At 43.2% G+C, this 24,318-nt stretch overlaps 1 protein-coding gene across 4 annotated transcripts in view; it reads right to left on the bottom strand.

Annotated features, from left to right (window-relative positions):
- Mboat1 (membrane bound glycerophospholipid O-acyltransferase 1) overlaps window positions 1–24,318 on the bottom strand; it is a 112,949-nt gene that overhangs the window by 56,467 nt on the left and 32,164 nt on the right. For all 4 annotated transcript variants that reach the window (XM_076573116.1, XM_076573114.1, XM_076573115.1 and 1 more), the window contains exons 2-3: window positions 1,779–1,924; window positions 660–737 (exon numbers count right to left, since the gene is read on the bottom strand). In XM_076573116.1, the coding sequence (XP_076429231.1) occupies window positions 660–737; window positions 1,779–1,924 (224 nt within the window). The remainder of the gene's footprint in view (window positions 1–659; window positions 738–1,778; window positions 1,925–24,318) is intronic.

The raw sequence follows: 24,318 nt of genomic DNA, 5'->3' as shown, positions 1-24,318 counted from the left end.
AAACACACTCCACCAGTCTATCTGCTGATCATGTGATCATACAGACTTCAAGGGAGAATTAAACTACCCCTGTGCTTTAAAAGCCAACAACACAGCACAACTTAGCTCTTTCTCACTGAATAGTTCTCTTATATACTATACATTTACGTATTCAAAGTCTACAACTAATGAGTTTTGATGTGTGCAAACACTTAGAAAACTGTACTCAAATCTGAGAACAGACTTTGCTTCACCCCTGCACATTTATACATGCTTCTTTTCATGACCCTTGACCCATCTCCCAGCACCACCCTACACCACAGATTAGTTTGTGTTTTCTAAAACATAATCCAGGTGGCTTCCTTCATTCAACACATTTATTTTGAAGTGCAAACATGTCATTCTGTTTCCCCAGAATTTATTTCTTTCTACAGCTGCATCATACTAAGAATATCTAAGTTGTGCCCAGCTTAAGGCTGCCTGATAAATGGATAAACCTTCTTTCAACTGGATCCCACTTTGCATCCTTTTTTCATAAGTCCTTTTCTGAAGATTCCTCTCTTCCCTGTTCTCTGACATCTTGGAGGCCCTTAGATACATCACTCAGGGGTAATAAGCAAAACACATTTCAGAAAATCACAGAATTCCTCCCCGAACACTGCTCAACCTCAGGATCTTACCTGTGAATATTGGATACACTTGCAGTGACCATGACTCCATAACACATCAACACCAGCACAAAGAGATGTACAGCATACCTTTAAGATAGAAGGAAAGGGGGGGTACTAAGAAAAATTCATACTGACCTACACATTGGATAACCCACCCCTACCCATTCCAAAGAGCAAAGGATTCGTTAACTCATGAGAGAACATAAGTCAAAGTATTGTTCTATGGAATCAAAACACTATATCTCAAAAAGACACCAGGAAACCTGGACATAGTTTGCAGTTTCAGCCGTTGGAATGTCCAGAGTCAGTAAGTGAGTAGTTGAAGATGTTCCCATCCCATATAAAATTGAAAGCCCAAAAGGAATTCTTTTGGGTGGACTTTATGCTTTTTAAGTCCCATAGCTATTTTTGTAAGTTTCAGAGTACCAGTACCAAAACCCCACTTCCCCATATACCAGGGGTGTTTTGTTTTGTTTTGTTTTTTAACACAGTGGCTGATTTAAAATATGCATCCTTTCCCAAAGGTTTGTAGCAGGGTTAGAGAAGAATCCTGATACCTTCACCAAACTCACAAATTTCCCTGAAGAGAGATACTTCTAGAAATGTTAGTCTCTAAAGCATGCACCCTAAGAAGTACCACTTCCTAGGTATCTGCCATGTTTGGGTGTTAGGAGGTGTCTACACTAAGCTTACCCCTCCATCTGATAGAGAATGACTCATGGCCCTAATGCCTGCACTGAAACCTTTGGACTAACACCAAGGCTCCAACAGCAAGGCAAGAAACACAGCAACATTTGCAAAGATTAGGGGAGGTCCCTTGTTGGGAAGAATTAATTCTTGTAGCATTCCATCTACATGACTCAAGGAGGTCTGTAGAGGTCTAATCCTAAGGGGAAAAAAGACAGCACTGACTCCCGATGGCTAGCTTCTTTGCCAGCTCTAGTCTCAGGAGCGAAGGTTCCCAGGACATCCCAATCAGTTTACAATAAGGTATCATCTACAGCATTCACAGTCTCACCAAACTTTTCAGTACAAGAGGTATTTCACAATGTCATGTATTTCTTACCAAGAATATCATCACAAAATGTCCAAGTGACAAACGTTAGAATTTATGAGGTTCATACTCACCAGCCAAAACAAAACACAACGAAATAAATGCCCAAAATGGTGGCCAGTGTGTGACGGACCTCCGGGCTGGCTTTACCAGGATGTAAGTAGATTCTAAACCAGAAAGCAGCAGACAAGGCGAAGAGCTGGCAAGCCACGAAGTTAACCTGTAGAGACAGAGAATAAAGACTTTTTCGGTGCTTAGCCTATGTATAAATCTGTTGGGGCTTTTCAGGTGTCTATACCAAGATGCCTCTGAAACTTAGACTTCCCCCTGAGCTGAGTGTTTGGAGAAGGGATGAGCAATAGAAGAATGGTGCCTTCACATGGTGGAATAACCAGGGCCAGGACGATGGCTTAGAGGTTAACAATACCTGTTTAGTTCCCAGCACACACACACACACACACACACACACACACACACACACACGGCAGCTCTTACCCATCCAAAACTCCGTTTCCAGGGGATCTGACACCCTCTTCTGGCCTCCTTGGGCACCACATATGCATGTGGTGTACAGGCATGAGTGTGGGCAAAACACTCATACACACAAAAAAATAAATAAAAATAAAATAAAGAAATGATAAACCCAAAAGTCCCTTCTCCAGCCCCTTCAAATCTTCAAATGCTCTCCTTCCATGGAATGAAATTTTAGTGTCTAATATTTAGCGGTCCTCCATATTCCTAAAGCTGTGACCCTTGAATACGGTTCCTCATGCTGTGGTGAACCCCAACCATAAAACTGTATTTGTTGCTACTTCATAACTGTAATTTTGCTAGTGTTATGAATCATAATGTAAATATCCAATGTGCAGGATATCTAATATGACCCCAAAGGGTTCATGACCCATAGTTTGAAAACCGCTGCTCTAAGGAGACAGGAAGTCTGTTCACTGGGTCTCCTTTCCTGGCTTTCAGCACTTCCCTAAAAGGAAGGGTATATGGTCTGGCATGCCCTTGTGCTGTGGTTTAAATGCAGCACACCCCTACAGGCTGATATGTTGGAACTTTTGTGTCCACAGCTGATGTTGCTATTTTTCGAAGGTTGATGTATTGTTAGTAGGTGGAACCTCCCTGGAAGAAGTACATCATGGAGAGGCCAGGGCAAGAAGATCAGTAGTTCAAGGTCATCATCCCTGGTTGCACATATGAGTTCAAGGACATCCTGGGATATATATGCAAACCAAGGAAGGGAGGGAGGGAAGAAGTGAGGAAGAAAAAATATATTCCTCACAATCCATGGGAAAGATCAGCTAATTTTTTAGAAAGAACAAACATGTATCATTGCATTTTAAACTTGAGGCAATCTAATTCCAAACATGCTGAGTGGTTCAATCATTATCAAAAGCTAGAAAAGTAATGCAAACCCTTCGAAGTATTGAGGATGAAATTCTGTATCAAGGCACTTTGTGAAAGCAATAAGTTAAAAAAAAAAAAAGGATTTATGACCCCACAAGATTTCATCAGCACTTTTTACTAAAATTCTTTAGCTCTGTACCAGGGGGAGAAGAGAGGGAGGGGAAGAGAGGAAAGGCAGAAGGAAGGAGGGGGTATCAGTTCCACATGAGCTCATTTTGTTTTCTCAATAAAAAGCAACCATACTTTAGATTCCTCATAGAAAAATAGCACTTTCAGAAAGATTTGTTGTCTTTAATGATGGCTGAACTCTTTCTTCTATGTTTAAAAGATTGTATATCACCAGACACCCAAACACACCTGTTCCCACTAGACGCCACCTTTACTTATGACCTGAAAAGACCCAGAGAAAAGGACTTAGGAGCCTCTATGCAAGCTTTGATCCTACCTTTTCATCTAGGCTAAGTGAACAACGGCATGCATGCACACAAAATAGAATGAGAAACTGGTGTAGCAGAGCACTCTTGTAATTCCAGCAGAGGGGACGCTGAGGCAGGAGGATTGCTAGTTCAAGGACAGCCTCAGAGTACACAGTGAGATCTTGTCTAAAAAAGATTAAAAGTGTGTGTGTGTGTGTGTGTGTGTGTGTGTGTGTGTGTGTGTGTGTCACACATTGTTTCCTCTCAGCCCAGGGAGAAGTTATAACCAGAGTACGGCATCGTTACTCAGGAGAGTGGCCACACAGAAATTTGCTCAATTTGTTCTGTTTGGCCAGGAATCGTGGAGCATTTGCACATGAGAAGTGATTCAGAGGACACAGTAGTATTCCTTGGAGCACAGCCCTCAGGACAGTAGTGATAGCCCTGCCTGGAAACCAGTTAGAAACAGACCTTCTCCAGCACCCCAGACCTACCGAGTCGGGGCACTTTATGGGTGAGATCCAATAACATGTGTTGTACCCTCCCCTACCCCCCCCACCCCAGTATAATCCACTTTGAAACTGTGGTGTGAAAGGGAAAGAAAGCTTTCAGTGAGCTAAATAACCAATGACACAATCCAGTCAGGCATAATGGTGTATACTTATAATTCCAGCATTTGGGAGGCGGAGGCAGGAGCATTATCACAATTTTGAAGCCAGCCTAGGTATGCGCTGTTTTTTAGGCCAGCCAAGCTATATAGCAAGACCCTATCTCAAACTCAAACTACAAGAAAACAAAACAAAAAGAATACAGCCTAAAAACGATTGTATTGTTTGAACTGGCTAAGATTCCTTCCTGCCCAAACTTCATTGAGGTTCCTGTATCTTCTAGATACAGCCCTAGTTTTAGTAAGAACCACACGGTGGACCTCCATGCCTGATCACCTTTGGTGTCTGATCAGTCCCCTGCTCCCCCTTGGTGTTTGATCAGTCCCCTGCTCTACCATCACCTAGGGTCATCTTTAGACTGAAGAAGCTAATACATATGACCACTTGAAATAGTACATGCACTCTCTAATAGACTACATTCCCCAAATTAGCATGTGCAGAAGTTGAGCGCAGGATGAATTCACCAACTCTTGTAGGGCTATTTCCAACTGACATCCCCAACCCCTTCCCTGCTTGCTCTGTACCCAGTCTCTCTCCCACCCAACAATCACATGGTACCCAAGTCACCTTCGTCCTTTGCTTCTGTACGAAGAGGCAATACAGCCCTGAACCCAGTTACTCTCTGGATTTTCAGCTCCTAAGCTGAGTTTTATAAACCCACAGTAGAGACAAACTTGAAAGTCAAGGAAGTTTCCAGAAAGGGGAATGGAGAGAGATCTTTATTTTTCCCTTTTCATTCTAAAAACTTATCTTCATGAAAAGAACTCAACATACACCAAATCCCCCAAAGATTAAACCCCACCTCGTAGAGGAAGCATGATAAAGACATTGTGCGGGCATGCATCATGATATTGTTTTATTAAATCCTTCACATTTACATGGAACACTGGCCACTGGCGGGTTATTTCCTTTTCCAGCGCTGCAGCCTCCAGAGGCATGCTGGGGGCTGCAGTTTCATTCCTGAGTGCTAACAGCCCTGTCGCCACAATTGCAGCATTGTGTGGACCTGCTGTACAAAGAAATAGAGGGCAGCTGTTTTGTTGATCAGATTCCCAAACACAAGCTAAGCTGGCATGACTCAGACCCAGCACAAGCTCAATTCCCACAGCCTTTACAAGATTTCAAAGGCACTTGCAGGCCATCAAACACACCCCCAAAGTGTGCGTTCTTATCCCACCCACCCAGGGTATGCTGTGCTGAGCTTTTCAAATGGGGCTCGTAAATAACCTCGGCTATTCACCCACTCCAGTAGAAAGCTGTTGTCTGGGGATTTCTGTCTCATGGCCTTCGTGGCTTCCACCTAAAAACAAACTGTGTCAGGACCTAAAAATATTGCCTTCCTCCTAATTGAAGAGAGGCAAGCGCACTATTTTTAACAGACAGCACATATCAAAGGTCTAAAACGATTTCCCCCTCCTCTCACGGTGTAGTAGAAGTACACCAAGAGGGCCAGGCAAGAGGGCAGGCCTGGATCGTTTTCCTCGGCAGCTCTGCTTTATGCGCACCAAGACAAAACCAACGTGATTAAACGATCCCTGACTCAAAGGAACGTCTTTCCACCACAAACAGTGCTCTCAAAAAGCCGAAGGGGGAACTCGGACTGCGACGCCCTTCTGTCTTCGGTTTCAATGAACAAAAAGTGTCTGTTCCACACCCTTTAGCTACTTTTAACTTTCAAAGAGATCCTTATTCCCAGCACCTTGGAATGTCAGCAAGACATGTTTTTAAGTCTGCAACAAGACTGTTTTTCTCCCCAGCCAGTGGATAAGCAAATGTTATTAAAGATGGATAATCAATGTGCGTAATTTTGCAACCCAGCAGATTTTTCCATTGATAGCTCCTCTCATCCTGAACATAAGTGTCTTTTATTGAGTACTTAGGACGGATGGAGGACAATGATTTCGCACTAATGATTCTGACAGCTTTATGCCATAGCCTGCTTCCCTAGACACAGGGAGACAATTAGGAACACTAGCATGAAGCGCAATGGCTGAAGTCACAGCAAAGTCCACGGAGGTCTACAAAGTCCACGGAGGTCACTCGTGGTTCTGTACCACTAAGTCTCAGTTCCTAGCATTTTCCCAAGAAGCACTACCACTCACAGAAAATTGTCAGCTGCCTGTAGAATTTCTGGTGCTGCCATAACAAAGTACCACACACCAAGTGTTTTGAACAACAGAGACTTAAGGCTGAGACCGAGATGTGAGCAAGACTAGCTTCTCTGGTGCTTTTCTCCTTAGGTATACTGACTATCTTGCCCTGTGTGTCACTGTCTTAATTTTTCGTATAAGGACACCAACTATACTACATTCTATATGGCCCACCCTCATCACCATGTCCTTAAAGACCATCTTGAAACATGGTCACATCCCAAGACACTGGAGGACTTCACCATGTGACTCCAACCTGTAATGCTGCCCAATAAAAACCCTCTTTCCAAACCCATGAGCTGAAGTAGACATTACTGTTCTGATCTCAGAAGGTAGAGAATAGGCAGAGCCCAAAGCCAAGGCTGTAGGGAATGTTGTAGGCCTCATAACCTGGAGCCAGCTACCTAGAGGCTATACCAAAATGACTGCCAATAGGACTACCCAGCTGCTGGCCCTGCTTGGATGCTACCACCCCGTGGAATGATAGTTCACCCTAGGTTTATGCATGTTGAAAAAGTCCACTATCCTTTGTCCTTTGCTTCAAACACACAAGCTTGAGAAGAGTGACAAAAAGCACTTTTTAAAAATGCATGCATTCATGTATGTGTGCATGCACAGTATCCATCCAGTATCTTCTTCTGTCACTCCCCACCTTATTTTTCCAGACAGAGTCTCTCACTGAACCTGGAATTCACCAATTTGACTAAACTGGTTGGCCAGCAATCCCCAGGGATCCACCTATCTCATCCCCCAGCACTGAGATGAGCGCTACTCACAACTGGAGTTCTTACATGGGTTCTGGATGAGGGAACCCAGCTCTCTCTGTTGATGGAGCAAGAAATTTACCTACCGAGCCCTCTCCCCAACCTGGCAATCAGCATTTACTGAACCAGATCATGTGTCAGGGGCTCAACAATTGTCAGTTACTGTTCAAAGTGATTCACACCTACTATCTCATTTAATCATCGCGGAGACTGTCAGTAACTGCCAAGAAAACTAAAACACCAACTCCTGAAAACACTCGACCACGTGGTAGCACTCTGAGTTAAACTGAGGCTCCTCATCACCCACAAGACACCAGTGCTGTCCAGCAGAAATCTGAAGTAACACTATGAGGGCTAAAAAGTTCTTGCCAATGACTGTACATTGAGTAAAACTCGCCAAGTCCCCAGAGTTTGTATTCTCACGTACCAAGCCTCCTCCAGCAATTTTGAGTAAAATGAGATCAGCCCTCTTAATTCCCAGAGAAACAATCAGCACATACTTGATGACAGTTTAATTTGCATAGGAAGACTTCCGGCTTGCCCTGTCCTGAAAATATCACGCAGCATTGTGTTAGTTACAACTGAGAATGAACAACCTTTAAAGACTGACACTATTGGGGGGCAAATGATTATGGCATCTCTTTAGCCATGACAAGCCTAAATCTACCCAAAAGTCATATATTTATAATCCTTGACACAGTAGACAGGGAAGGATACATAGACTTCAGGACTATGTGGGATCTGAAAAACCCTATAATCAGACTTGCTCTCACTCACCTCCTCTCGAAGTAAAATTCACTGCTACTCTCAGCCAGTATAAAAAGCCAATAATAATGGTGGCGTGGCTAATATTTACGGTACCAAGCACATGGCCAGAACTTATCTGAGTCCTCTTGTCTGTCTAAATAAGTCCTTTCATCTTCAAAACTCTAAAGATATTTGAAGCATATGGTAGACAAAGAAAATAAGTCACAAAAGGGTTAAGAAACTTACCAAAAGTTCGCACACCAGAAAGTCAGTGGCAATCCTGGATTTGAATTCAGGGGATCTAAGCTGAGAACGTGGTTCATTCGACACAGTACCTGCCTCGCAGGCACAGAGACCTGTGTTTAGTCCCTAGGACTGCATAAAACCCAATGTGATGCGGCACACCTGTAATCCCCACACTGAGGATGTAGAGGGAAGAGGACTGGGCATTCAATGCTATCCTCAGATAAACAGCCTGGGCTATGGGAAACCTTGTCATAAAGAAAAAGAGTTCAGGGAGGCTGGCTCCTGAGCTCAGCAATGAGCTCACTTCACTCCACCTTCTCATCCAATTCCAATATCCTGTTTTCTAGATGAAGAAATAAGCCTAGTACGCATTCTGGGTCACAGAGGGCTGAGCCTCAGGGTTGACAACTAGACCTCGGGTGTCCTGTGTGAAATCTGTTTCCTGTGACTATGATGCATACCTGGAAAAAAAACATTTAAAAAGAAAAAAGGTGTCATTTGGCTCATATTTTCAGTTCATGGGCAATGAGCCTTGGTGATTCAGGCACAAGGTGGCATAGAACATCAGGGCAAGGGCATGTGGTAAAGGAGGCCTGCTCATCTCCTAAGGTCCAAGATACAGACGGGAAGAGGCAGGGGTCCTAATATCCCCTCCAAGGGCATGCCCCAGTAACTAAGCTTTGTCCAACTAGGCCTCACACCTTAACACATGGGTGTTTGGAAGACATTTTGGGTCCAAATACGGCTTCCTGACTCACATCCAGCAAGCCTTGCTGTGGCTCTCCACAGCCTTGAGAACAGGTGGAAATAACGCAGAGTGAAGAGTCAGAGGGGCCCATGTAAGAACAGGGTCTTATCAAAGAACTCCGGATGTCTGAAGAGGATAAGGGATGGTGAAGAGGCCTGAAAGAGCATGTGGAACATTTATGGATGATGTTGTAAGCTTGAATGTGTCAAGATCTACATATAGAAAAGCAACCCTACTACTAGCAGGTGTGTGTGTGTGTGTGTGTGTGTGTGTGTGTGTGTGTGTGTGTGTGTGTGTTGCATATAGGCAATATACATTTGTATAATGTCTATATGGCTAATATAAAATACAAACATTGTGTATATATTAATATAAAATGTACATATATAGTGCACAAGTATATATTATGTGTATTATATTATGTTTTTATGAAATCGGAAATTTTTTATATGACTCAGTTCCACCCAGACAAGGTTGTAATCAACTTCTCTCAATCTGGATGGATAATAAAATATAACATCCAGTACAGAATTGCCACCATGCTCTCACTTATATGAGAAAATAACATCTATCCACAGGCTTGTTATGGGCATTAAGTGGAATGTGCTAGCCCTTTCTGAACTGTAAAATTCCATATGAGTTAGCTGAGCTACAAACGGTAAAGTTAATTGACTAACCAGACCACCCAGAGACAACGACTCTCAATTGACCACTAGAATCAAAGGTTATGTTTAAAAGAAATTTTTAATTTAAAAATGAAAAGAAAATTCCTCCCAAAAACAAAATTGAAAAGGGCTGATGTTTGAGCTTAGAGATGGCTTGTCAGGTAAATGAGCTTACCACCAAGCCTTGATGATCTGAGCTCAGTTCCCAGGATCCATGTGGTAGATGGTGAGGATCAATTCCAGCAAACTGTCCTCTGACGTCTAAACCCATGCAGCAACACACACACACACACACACACACACACACACACACACACACACACACACACACACACACACGTTATGTAATAAAAATTTTTGCTTCCTCCCAAAACAAAATTGAAAGAGACTAATATTCATAGGGGCTGGGACCTCACAATGGAAGAGGGAGTCCTTTCTGCTGTAAAGATTTCCCAAGTGATTCTGAGTCCTGCTTCCACTCATCACACTGCTAAGTAGCAGATATAGGGAACATAAGCATATGCTACAGTGATTAACTGCATTACAAAAACATATCAGACTTATTGATTTGATCCAAATTTCTCAAGTGGTCTCCAGAGGGGTGGAGACCATGGCCACACTCTACAGAAGGAGATGGAGTCTCCTGACAGCTAGATCTGCTTTTACTACCTGGCTCAAGGGAACTATGACGTCACTGGCACTTTTTTGACATGCATTCCTAGGTGCTGGCTGGCAAATCCAGCGTGCCTTTTGTTAACATTCCCTTGCTCTTGCACATCCTCTGCTTTATATATCGGAAGAAGGCTACAGGAAGACTCAGCACATTATAGGCCTAAGTGTTTACACAGGGCTTAAAAACAAACAGGGATCTTCCTGTCTCAGCCCCTCAAATAGCACTGAGGTTGCAGGCTTGGAGGGCCATGCCTGGCTCTTTACATACGGGCCGAGGATTTGAAATTAGGTCCTCAGGCTTGCACAGGCATTCCCTAGCCCAGGGTTTGGTTTTTAAATGCTGTTATATTGGAAGATGTCTTTAAATATTTTAAACTTCATGTGGAATATGTATCTCTAGGTTGCACTTAATAGAACTGTAATGTGATTTGAAATTTTAATAATGAGCATATTTGTAGGGAGGTGCTATGGGGGTGGTTCAGTTAATAAAGTGCTTGCCATGCAAACACAGGGACTGAGTCCGGATCCCCAGCCACTGTGCCTGGCATCACAGAAGACATCTGATATCCACCTCTGTCCTCTACATACACACACATAGGCACATGTACATATACACACATACCACGTGTGTGCATGCACACATACACACACACACACACACACATGCACACACACACACACACACACACACACACACACACACACACACACACGCGCGCGCACAAACAAACATGAAAACCAATTGGTCCATATGGAGTGTGTAGGGCTACATTAAATTAAACTGACACCTTGTGTTCCAGGACTGAATGAAACACACTGAGGGGATGCCATGCCCTTCCTTCTTCTAGGCACTGGGTAAAACCACATCTAAATGAAGTCTATTGTAAGAAGCCATGTGAATTTTCACTAATTTCATTATATTATAAAATTAATAAATGTTCATTTTAAATAAGATGACAGGAATTTATTTTCAATAAAAGATGAAAAAATTAAATGAAGGGACAATCTCACCATATATCTTCCTTCTTACAAGGTCTGTGAACATTCCTTACTACATCTTCTATATTTCATTTAAATGGAAAAAGGTAGTTTCTATTTGCAGGCATTGGTTTCTCCTTTGGCTTCTACAGTCATGGTATAATGCCTACCCTGTGATGTGGTTTTCCACTCAGCTATGAAGATGGTTATCTTTCTCAGTGTGGTGATTAATTCTGTCAACTTGATTGGATTAGTAAATGCCTAGGGCATTAGTCAAGCACTCCTCTGAGTATGCCTGTGAGGGTGTTTCCAAAGAAGATTGGCCAAGAGGGAAAGACCCATCCTCAATGTATGGCACCATGCCATAGACTGGGATCTAGACTGAATAAAAAGAGAAACGGGGAGTCAGCTGAGCACTGGGTCCCCTCCCTCTGCTTCCTGACCCACCATGATGTAAGCAAGCAGCCTTTTGCCATCACAGCCAGAGCTGGTCCCACAGGCCAGAGCTGGTCCCACAGCCATGCCTTCTGCTCCAGGCTGGACTGTATCCCCTGAACTGTGAGCCTGAGTAAGTTTTCCTTCCTCAAGTAATTACTCTACAGCCATGAGAAAAGGAACTAATACACCAGATCTGTTCCTCTCGGGTTAACTTTTCCTTTTTAGATCTTCAGGGTATTCCACAGCATGCGGCAGTGGAAGGCTCAATGAACATTCCTCACTCCTTAGTTTTTTACAGACAGCCTGTCATTTCCATTTCATTTCCCAGGAAGGTATGTTAGTCAGCTTTGGGTTACTGTGACAAAATACTTGGGGTAGGTCATCTTAAAGGAGGAGAGGGTTTGTGGCCCACAGCATCAGAGGTTTCCATTAGTGGGCACTTGGTCCCATAGCTGTGGTCTTGTAGCAGGGCAGAGCATCACAGTAGAAAATAAATGAGGAAGGAGGTCTGTTCACCTAATGAAAGCTGGGAAGCAAAGGAGGACAAAGGAAGGGCCAAGGTCTCCATTTGCCCTTCAAGGCATATCCTACCCCCCAATACTCACTAGTCCCCATTCTTGCAAAAGGTTCCAACACCTCCCAACAGTGCTAATGGCTGACAACCAATCCCTCAACACATGACCTTTGGAGGATGTCTAAGATCGAAACCATAACAAGGAAGATGTGTTCCACTTCCTATCCACCCCAAGGAGTCCCCAGGTAGGGGGTGGGTGACTTAACAAATGTCAAAGGAAGGCACTGAGCATGCCCAGTCCAGGCCCTAAGGCCTTCCCTCATGGAGAACTAGCCTGTCTACACAGAGGCATTCTTAATCTGCGCTCTCTGCATATTATCCTACTTGCTGCTGTGAGGACAGGAAGTCGGTTTCATTCCAGAGTAAAAATGTAAGGCAGACCCTGGTGATGCAGAGAGACCAGCCTGGGGAACTTGGAGAGATCCTATCCCCAAATAAAGAGTGAAGAAAGGGGTAGGATTGGCTATAGAGCTGAATGATAGGAGTTTCAGCTCAGCATGCATGAGGCCCTAGGTTCAACCCTTAATACTCCAGCAATAATAATATAATTATAATAATAATAATAAATAGTAAACAGAGAGTAAAACTATTGTGATCAATCAGTTCCATCATTATTAAAGTAATATTTTAATCTCTGGTGGTAGTTGCTAGGGTCTTATTTTCAAATCAGTCCTATATCTAGGAGAGAAGGCAAAGTGTACTGTGTGTCAATTGTCCAGGATGTTATTATGTGCATGACAGAATTCTCTCAACCATGCTATGAGTTCTCATTTGCTTACAGCTTTTGTTGTTACAAACAACACCATACAGAACACTTTTCTACATATAATTACTCACTGGTGAAGTCTTGGATGTAAGATAAAGTCCTGGCTCCACTGAATGATGCAGCTACTCAAACTTCTAGTCCTGCTAGTTCTGTTTTCCAAATGCTGAAGTCAGTCAGTTTCAACGCCCACTAGTCGAATATAAGACAGTTTCTCCCCGACCCCCACCCGTATCCCTCGAGGCTGGCACTGGATGAGGAATCTGCCCAGCCGTTTTCAATCAACTGGTGCTGAGAAACTGGGGTGCACTGCTTTCAATTTCCTGGTTAGCAGTTGAGCACATGTTCACAGCTGATCGGCCTTCAGCCAGGGAGTCTCATGGTCAGTAGACTGACATCTTCAAGCATTCACCCAGAAGAGGAACATCACCCAGAGGAGCTGAGCACAGTCCCCGAATTGGCAGCAAGCAACAGCACAAGTGTGAAAGCGGCCTTGTGGAGCAGAAGCCACCTTGTCCCCTGGTGTGAGTAGGACACGGGCTGAATCGTGCGGCCTGCGTCTATAAAGTGAGAAGAGCGCAGGAAGGAGGGCTCAGCAGGCAAAGATGCCCGCTGCCAGACCTGAGTCCAATCCCCAGGACCCAGCTGGTGTGGGGATCCACACACATAAACACACACACAGATAAACAAGTGAATGTAAGGACATAAGCCAGACACACAAAAGTTGGAATAGTGTAGCTGCTCTCACAGAATTGAGTTAATACATGTCAGGTGGTGAACACAGAATTAAATGTGTAACACATGCTGGATGTTACAACCAGCATCCCTTTTGTTCCTGTGAACTGTTTTTTCTGACGCTGAACAGAAGAGGGATGCTCAGAGGAACTAATTAGAGGCCACCGGTTTCTCAGAACAATCTTTAGTAGAAATCATGCACAGGATGCAGAGACTTCCCCCAAATCACAACTCCCTCACAAATAATAAACTCCTACACAGTTTATTAACTCACATGGCCTACGTTTAAAAAGGCAATTGGCCCGCCAGCTTTTCCAAATGGCATTTGGGTTAATAATTGTGTTTTAAAGACACAACATTTACAACTCAGGTTCTATTCTCCTCTCTACTTTTAAATTCTCAGTTACTCATATTTACATATAAAATGTAAATATTAATTTTAAAAATTAGTCCAACCAGAATCAATACTATGACAGGGTAGTGCCATCCCATTTAAAACTCTCTCTCTCTCTCTCTCTCTCTCTCTCTCTCTCTCTCTCTCTCTCCACATGTGTTTAGCTGTTTCCCATCACTAATAAGGCAGTTAGTGGAACTATCACCAGTGTTTTCCCCGTGGGTAAAACGAAGGTTAAAGAAGGCAAAGATAAAGAAAAACAAACTCCCAAGTGGCTTTTTCACCCCATAACCTATGTTGTCTCCTAAACAACACAAACTAACCATGAACAACCTTTTCCTTGGTGATGTTAAGACAGAACTTCATCACTCCAAATTAAGTTTCTCCAAAGTCAGTAATAATAATAATAATAATAATAATAATAATAATTGCTATTAGGATCTTAGCATGAGTGAGACCTTCAGGGACAAAGGAAAAAAGCACAGCCAGGGCTGCTGTCTTATGCAATACCCAGGGGCAAAACCAATTATCTCAGAATACGTTGTGAAATTCTCAGAAGTCTCAAAACAAAATTAATTTTAATTTGGTTTAATTTGAAAATAAAATACATTGCCATTTAGTTTTCATAAAACAAAGCTCTCATGGGGCTAGCTGGAATACAGCACAAATGTCACATCTCCAAAAGTGGAGGGACCTCAAGGCTCGGTGGCCTTTGAGGAATGGAGGACGGAGGCTGTCAAAAGAGGGATACTGTCACTATGTATATCCCCTAGGACCTACGCTATTCTGAGCTCTCATTACATCAGCACCTTCTCCAAAATATTTGTGTATAATAAAAAGGAAATCAACATGGACCAAGATTCGAAGCAACTGCACATCCCTATGAATCAACCTTCCTCAGTTGCAAAGACACAATGATCAACTGTAGGTTAATTTTAGTTTCAATAGTAAGCAAGCTGTTCTTGAGTGTGTATTAATTTTCCAACCTTCTCAGCTCTCTATTGGGGTTACAGAAAAACTTTTTGAAGTTTTGTTTGTTTTGTTATGACAGGACTTAGTATTCCAGGCTGGCCTAGAACTTCCAATTGTCCTGCCTCAGCCTACCAAATGCTGGGATTATAGATATGTACCACCATACTCAGTATGGATTTTCACTTTCACAATCAGACTCCATTACTGACCTTTGTCCCTTCATTCATAAACTATAGAACATTCACAACATTCCACATCTGCTCTGGCTGAGGCCCAGATTCTCCTATTTTACTAAAGCCAGTGAGCACCAGGACTTCTTAGTGTCACTTGCCCCCACATGACTCTGCTCTTCTGGACACAAGAGCCACATTTTCCTGGCCCCCTTCTCTTGCCTTTTTGGTCACTGCTATTTCCTCTCCATTGAGGATGCTGCCTCCGAGGGCCTAGGCCAGGCCAGGCTTTTCTTCTGCCACACTATAAAGGCAAGGTGAGCGTGAGTGAGGAGGTGGTAGCGCACACCATTAATCCCAGCACTCAGCAACCTGGTCTACAGAGTTAGTTCCAGGACTACCAGGGCTACACAAAGAAGCCCTGTCTCAAAAAAAACAAACAAACAAATAAATAAAGGCAAGGTGGTCAATCACTTCTATGTCAACAAAACCCAGTTGTTACTTTCAAATTGTCTTCTCAACCCAGATGTCTCTCCTGGATTCCCAGGCATATACCCTACTGCCCTACTGAAATCCCCACTTGGAAAAGACACAGTCATCATCAATATCATTCCATCTACAACAGCTCACCATTTTCCTCTTGCTTATTGAACTCTATCGTTTATCTAAGGGAAGGTAGATAACTAGTTAATTTATCCATTGAACTAGCCAGACAACTGCATCACTCTCTCTATCTACCTAAATGGACTCAGTCTCCGCACACTGTATACGATGCCTCCTTCGCCCATTCTAAACCCGTCCACTCCCCTAGCTACACCTACCTTCCTCCCGTCAAGTCAATGGTGACCTACGATAACTCCAGCAGCCGTCTAACTGACCCCTGCCTCTGGCTTTGTCCGTTTCTCCTCCTCAGTCCTGATCTCAGCTCAGAGTCACCACCTCCTAACAGAAGCTCTCTTTCACTCAGTCCCAAGATAATAGACATGCTACTGTTGCTGGGGTAGCATCCTCCGTGTCCGCAGGAACATTCTTCTCGCGCTCTTGTGTAGTGATCTCCTTACCTAGGCAAAAACCTTCAAGAAGGTGGAGGCCATGCTTCATCTGTGTAGCTGTCACGTGATTTTTGTTCTGAGAAGACACTGACAAATGTCTATTCATTCTTCACGGGGCACCAATAACCAGCCAGAGGAACAATCCTACTCAAATCTAGCTTGAAAAATTAATGAGTTTACTGGGAAGCCTTACAGAAGCATGGGCCAGGGGTTCTCACAGGAACATGGGTGTATCTCAAGCTGCTGCACCCCCAAAAAGCTTACCCTGAGTTAGATAACAATTCATGAAAGTTACATTCCTAGCTCCCTTCCCAACATGCAGGCAGGTCCACCAGAATGTCTACTCTCTCGAGCAACTGTTTATGACTTTTGTGACCGTGGGGAAGAGCACTGTGACTTTTGTAACTTTCATGAACTTTTGAGGTTTTATAAGTTTAGTAAGTTTCCTATTTGATGAAGTCCCTTTTCCCTCCACTCATGGATGGATCCATTCCAAAGAAACAGCTACCTAACAGTATCAGTAGTGCCTACCATCTCCATTAGGGTCTAAATACTGTTAACAAATGAATGTAGAAAAGAATGAACGAAGGTTACATTCAGAAGCAAAAGAGGTGGTGAGCATGTCAGGAGAGTTTTCAAAAAGTAGATAGAGGGAGACAGAGTGGAGAACTAGTGGACTTGGGGCCCTGTATTCTGAAAGGACAATGTCAAGTTGGTCGAGCCTGGGTCAAATACTCAGAAAACCTTTGTCAAAAGTGTGACATGTGACCATGCATGTTCTAGAACCATTGGTGATTTCATCAAATGTGTGACCTCTTGGGGGTCAGGTGACACTGTTTCATTATCAAAGACACTGTGTTCAGATCAAATCCTCATTACCATCGTGAATGGGAAGCATTATAACAGTCCTCCTAATCTAACCAAGGAGTATCACTGACAGTAGAAAACATGTTTACAGCTTTAATGAAGGAAACTATAAGAGAAGTTACTACATATACTGGAGTAAAAAGTCCTATGAAAACCAATTCTCAGGGAGGTTAAAATTTCTCACGCTGTATTTACCAAGCCAATGGAGGGCCTGCAGCCTTGTCTTCTCAACTCTTGTTTTTAAAACTAACCAGAGTGGCTGGAGAGACAGTGTGGCTGATAAACACACGTGTTGCTCTTACAGAGGACTCAGGTTCCATTCCTAACATGGGAGGCAGCTTACAGCTGTCAGCAACTCTAGTTCTAGAGGATCCATTGCCCCCTTCTGGTTTCTGAAGGTACTACACACACACACACACACACACACACACACACATACACACACACATACACACACACACACACATACACATACACATACACACATACACACACACACATACATACATACACATACACACACACACACACACACACACACACACACACACACACACACACTGGACAGACATACACACAGGCAAAAATTCGTACACATAAAATAAAAAGAAATAAAGTAACATCTTTTGCCTTCCCTAGTCTGTAGTTACCAAGGCCCTTATATTTCTAAATTGTGCTCTAAGAAAATTCCAACAAGAATTGCAGTGAGAAGCCAGTAAACATGAAAATATAAAATAATAACATGCATATATAATATTTACCTTATGTATCATGAGTATATTTATTAATAGTATATTTAATAGCAATGGCATATTTCATAGTATTATATATGTTTCAACATAATAAAACACGGTGTTGGTTAAATACAAAAGAGTAGAAACATGCAATTGTCTAACTTTCCTGGGAAAACATGAGTCCTCATTCACTACACCAACTGGCATTTCTAGACCTCTGCTTCCATAAAGGAAAAAAAAAAAAAAAAAAAACTCTGATAGTAAATCTAGGATTTAAATCTCAAAGTTCCATTAGATAATCATAGGTTAAAAGGATTTTAAGAGATGCCACAATCTAATGGAAATCTTTCATCAGAAATGATGAATTACTCACGCTGGAAAAAAAAATACCTGAAACTAAGTCAAAACGTACTTGGCTGCTTGTAAACCAAGCACACAAAAGAGAGTTTGAATTGTTTGACTGAAGAAGAGGCAGGCCAGAAATCAGACAGCTTTTTAAAATCTGAGAACTGCACGTAGAATTGGGCCACGCAGGTAAAGATTTAGGAATACAGAGTTTAAAGAGTAGAGAATGGAAAGATATAAATGTTTGGGAAGGAGAATGAATAAAAAGCAGAGTAGTAAAAAGGATGTGGAAGGAGTCCCTCTTCTCAAGACAGCTGTAAAGCTCAGCAGAGAGCCTAACGTTGACAGACAGACGAAAACAATAAAGACTCTAAAGCTGGAACACAGTCCGGGTAGAACAGGAGGCTGCATTAAGGAGCCGTTTCCTCCAATCTGAAGCGCTTCCCCCTGGAGGGAGGGTGGGGGCTCAGAAGACCCCGAAATCAGAAAGCTAATGAGATTTCTGAGGTTTGGGAAACCCATGAAGGTTACAGGATCCCAAGACTCCATCCCAAGACTACAAAAGCCACGGACCATTGCTGGAGAAAGGAGACTTTCTATCGGAGCTGCCTGGGATACAGGGAACGAGAAAGGAGATCCAAGGATGCAACTTCAGTAGGTTGGTACCCATACAGGGGAGCTTTTCAGTGATGCAGCTACCTGTGAGTCACCTATGCTCCTGTAGGCATTCCCAACAAACCCTCTGGTTCACCATACTGTACATACACGCACGAAATCATCTCCATCATCTCAGCCCTATCTGAGATTAGTTTGTATCCTCTTGGTAAAAGTCACACGGCAGCCTCATTCACAGGAACCTAGAGGCTTGTTACTCTTTGGAACTGCGTGCATTCACAAAGGAGACAGCCAAAGAAAATCCAGGAGAAAAAGTGGTCATATTAAGAGGATTCCAACAGGTGTCAATGGCTCCCCTAACTAGTGGCTCTGGAAGTCCCTCCTTCTTGACTGAGCCTAAATGCATCATATACTCAGCCAGTATACGACTGGCAGGCATTCTGCTTCACTGAATGGGAAGACTATCTGGCTTTTGTTTTCGCTAGAGTTGAAAAACAAGGGAAAACTAGCTCAATACTCACGCTACATGACTCACCTCTTTTCAACTCCCAAAGGTTCAATAATGCCACAGGGAAGCGTTACAGACCAGAGTGAGAGCAGCTCTCCACACAAGTCAGAGGGCCAAGTTCATCCGCTACATGACAGAAGCCAGTGACAGGCTTGAATACAATGTGTCTCCCAAAGGCTCATGTGCTGGAGTCCTGGTCCTCAGTGCAGCCACCTTTGGGAAGTGGGCCCTACCAGAAGGTGGTGAGATCACTGGGGGCACCTTCTCCAGAAAGGATTGATATTTCAAGAGAGTCCTTTCAAAAGTAAGTTATCAAGCGACACCACCCCATGCACTTGTCACTTTCTGCAAACAGCTCCTGCCATGTTGTGACCCAGCCAAAGGGACTCTTCCCACAAGAGTCCAACAGACATGGCCATCTGGTTTTGAACTTTCACCCTCCAAAACTATGAGCCGAATAAGCGGAGGTGGTTCAGTAGGTTAGGAGTGCCCGTTGCCAAACCTGGTGACCTGAGTCCAGTCCCCGGAGCCCACGTAGTAGAAAAAGAGAAACTGTCTTCTGAATTCAACCTGCATACTGTGGTGAACACACACACACACACACACACACACACACACACACACAAAATATGAAAAATATTGAGGAAAACATTCAAGAAATCAAATCACCTTTAGCACAGACATTTCTTCCTAAGTATAATATTAAAGCGTGGGTTCTCAAAGCAACTCTGTGTTTTTGTCTTGAAGAGGAGCTGAAGGCACAATGTCATCTGTGGAAAACGGTAATTGCAATGTGTCATGTAACCCAGGACATCTTCATGGTGGTCTGCAAAGCACTACTGAAGGCCTGGCCATGGAGGCTCATGTCCTTGTTTTGTCTCTGATTTAGAACAAACAAAGCATTGTGCCAATGAGCACAGGATCTAGAGCCTACCTGAACCCTCATCTGGTACTCACCCACTGCTTACTACCTTCATCTACGGAATGGACACATGCCCTTCCACATTCCAAGGAAATAAGGTCTTAGCACATCAAGATACATAAACAGTAATATTCATATCAGCACCCTCAAGGACTTTGTTGATGAAGATGATGATATTTTATTTCTTTTATTTATTTATTTATTTATTTATTTATTTATTTATTTATTTATTTATTTATTGGTTTGTTTTTGAGACAGGGTTTCTCTGTGTAGTTTTGGTGCCTGTCCTGTATCTCGCTCTGTAGCCCAGGCTGGCCTCGAACTCACAGAGATCCTCCTGCCTCTGCCTCCCGAGTGCCGGGATTAAAGGTGTGTACCACCGCCGCCTGGCTCATTTCTTTTTTTATTCCCTTTCAAAGATTATGGAGAGGTGTAGCTTCATAATTCCAATTATAATTATAAGCAGAACTTGACCTCTTACAAAGCTACTTCACACAGAGAAGAAACCCCAAGTTCCTTGACCGTCTAACTGCCCCATCAAGAATGACTAGCTACTCTCACAACCCAGAAGGACACAGTAGCAAGGACCCTGCTGGGGTGGAGGCTCAGCAGTGAAAACCAGGCCAATATTAGTCATTTTCTGCCAACAATCTGGTCTTTGATCTTCAGGAAGTTTCATCTGTTCCTGTTTCTTAAGCAGCAAACAAAAGGCCTCTGATCTACCTGGAGATGGCTGTGATAACAAATAGGACTATTTTTAAAACCCACCAAGAAATGCAGCTATGCACACCAAGTGCCCTGGGTATCCTGATGTCTCCTGCAATCTGGCAGCCTTGTTGGAGATATTCCTTAAGGGGTCAGCTTTGTCTACTGCTTTTTTTCTTTTCTCATTTCTGTTCCTTTCCCCCAAACTCAAGCTGTAGCTCACCCCTAAGGGCTTCCCTTCCCTCATCCACTGACCTCTGTGCCAGTTCTACAAAGTCCTGCTGGCGGACCTGAGCATCACCTGAGCGACTCACACCCTGAGGCTCTCTAAAAGACTCATGAATGTTATGAACTGGCATCAAGGCTAGTCTCACCAAGTGTCATGATGCACACCTGTAATCCTGGCACTTGAGAATCTGAGGCAGGAGGATGGCGTGTATAAGAACAGCCCTGGATACATGTCAATTCAAGGGCTAGATGGTGGGATGCTATCTCAACAAGCGGTACTCACACCTCTGGAACTCTTCTAAGCCAACATGAAACTTCCTGTCTCCTATGGCGGTTCTTCTCTTCCTGTTTCCCATTGGAGCTGGATCCTTCCACACTATCATCAGAAGTGGCCACCTGATGCTACTAGCTGGTTCTCAGGAATGCAAGTTCTATGAGGAGGGAGGGTGGTGTAGGGCAGAGGACACCTGCACACAGGGAGACAGAACACACGGAAGCCCCTACAATTTTGTCTGGGATGTGACCTGCCCGCCCACTCCCCCACACACACCCAGGACACCGCTTCCTTCTGAGCAGAAGCTAGGCTTGTTAGAGCTACCAAGTAAAATGCAGGCCCATCAGTACAATCCTTATCAAATGGCTAATGCCATAGGAACACACTAGTGTGGAGAATCATGGGAGATAAACATGTCAAAATTAAGAGTTGCTATTGGGGTCTGGACAGATGGCTCAGCAGTTAAGGACACATACTGCTCTGGGGAGGAGCCCAATTCTGTTCCCAACACCAATACGAGGCAGCTCTCAGTTGCCTCTTACTCCAGCTGCAGGAGAGCTGATGTCTTCTTCTGGCCTCCACAGGTACCTACACGTATATATGGCACACATATATTACACTCAAGCACATACACATAAAATAAATCTTTTTTTAAGGGGTGCTACTACGGTAAACATGATGGTCTTTCCAAGCACACCTGGTTTACAGTGAGGACACTGGTTCCCTAGTCCTGTATCAGCCACTAACCAGCTCCGTGACAGATGCAGGAAGAGAGGCTGTCAACCTCTGGTATGAATTTCATTGACAGCCTTTAATGAAGATGCTATGCACACAGATACTTACTGCACCACACACAGGTACAGTGATGCTGCCTGTGTGAACTGTACTGGTCATCAAAAGGAGTAAAGACTCAGTGCTTGCCTCACCCCATCTTACCCTTCAGGGCCAAAACACTCTGAACAGGAAAATCGGGATCTCAGATGAATGATCTGTAAGGTTCCTATTGACCTAAAAACTTCCTGTAAATGTGTTTAATGTTTTGGCTAAGATAAAGTGACTTATCCTAAGAAAGAGGGTTTGTGGCCACTCTGATGGCAAATTATGAGCTGATTCGCTACACATGAAGTTGCCATTGGTGAGATAATCAGAATACTATCAGATATATTGTATGCACACTCTATGAGACAATCAGTATACATCAGATATACTGTATGCACACTCTATGAGACAATCAGTATACATCAGATATACTGTATGCACACTCTATGAGATAATCAGTATACATCAGATATACTGTATGCACATGCTCTGAGACAATCAGTATACTATCAGATATACTGTATGCACACTCAATGAAATAATCAGAATACTATCATATATATTGTATGCACACTCTATGAGACAATCAATATACTATAAGGTACACTGTATGCACACTCTATGGAGAAGCGAGGTCGTCCCATCAAACATCTTCTCACCAGTCATGAACATATCATGAGTATCTAGCACTCAGGAATTCCCAGCAAAAAGATAAATAAAAAACAAGATGTGGGGGAGTGGAAAGTCCCTAACCTTTAACTTCTTTTGATGATCGCTACAATTTACATATGCTAATTTTATTGTGGCATCCAGTCTGGGACATTAAACATCTCCATTAATAGATTGTGTGATGTGTAATTTTGATTGGGAGCTTCGTTGGACCAATAATAATACAGGAAATTAATGAGACACACTTTGGGATGTGTCTATGGGGACTTTTCCAGAAACGGCTAAATAAGGAGGGAAGATTCACCGTAAATGTGGGCAGCACCCTTCCATGGGTCCCAGACTAAATAAAAAGGGGAAATGGAAAAAGCATGCTGTGTGCTAACTTGCCTCTCTCTACTTCCTGACCCACCATGATATGAAAAGTCTCAGCATTACAATCCCATCAACATGAACTCCACCACACAGGCACGCACACACATACACACACCCACACACAGACACACACACACACAGACAGACATGTACACAAACAAGCACAAACACACACATAGATACACACACACATAGACACACACAGAGACACATGCACACACAGCCATATGTACACAGACAAGCACACAAAAAAACACACACACACACAATCACTGCACCCTTTTAAATTGTGAGCCAAAAAAAAAAAATTCCTTGTTTTGTTCTCTCCTTAAGTTGGTTCTGTAGGGTATTTTTGTCACAGCATCAGGGAAGTCACTAATATAGACTGTCTTACCTGAAGAGTCCTACTTGGCTGTTTTTACCATCATACAGAAAGTACAAGTTTTCATAGGCTCTTCACAGTAACCCAGAAACACCTTTATCTCCTCCAAGTTACCCAATGACCCCTCTCTCCAACCACCCCACTTACCCTGCCCTCACCACATGCTGATTTCATACATTCTCCAATGCCACTACCCACAGCTTGCCAGCCCCCCCGCCCCCCGAGTTGCCCTCCTAAGAGTATCCCCCACGTACACTCTCAGGACTCTCCCATAGCTCACACCGGTAAATCCCACAGCTCGGGCTGTCTCATCCTATTTTCTGACCCTTCCAGAAACAGCTGTTCCAATATTCTGTTAACTGAACTCAAGCCCCATCAACACTTAGAAAGCTGCCAGCAAAAATCCACCTGGCACTGCCCTTGATGTCACTGGAATTGCTGGACTTTGAAATGGAATTTCTGACCTCTAAATATGACCCTCAACTCTTCCTTCGGCCATTTAAATACCAATTACTTGGGGTTTTTTTTTTCTAATTCAAACAGATCATTTATCCATACATAAATGAATTTTATTAAAACTTTCGTTTAATAACTGGCTTCTCTTAAGGA

The sequence above is a fragment of the Peromyscus maniculatus genome, chromosome 5, assembly GCF_049852395.1.
Source record: "Peromyscus maniculatus bairdii isolate BWxNUB_F1_BW_parent chromosome 5, HU_Pman_BW_mat_3.1, whole genome shotgun sequence".
Classification (NCBI taxonomy): Eukaryota; Metazoa; Chordata; class Mammalia; order Rodentia; family Cricetidae; genus Peromyscus; species Peromyscus maniculatus.
This window is presented reverse-complemented; position numbering and strand designations above follow the sequence as displayed.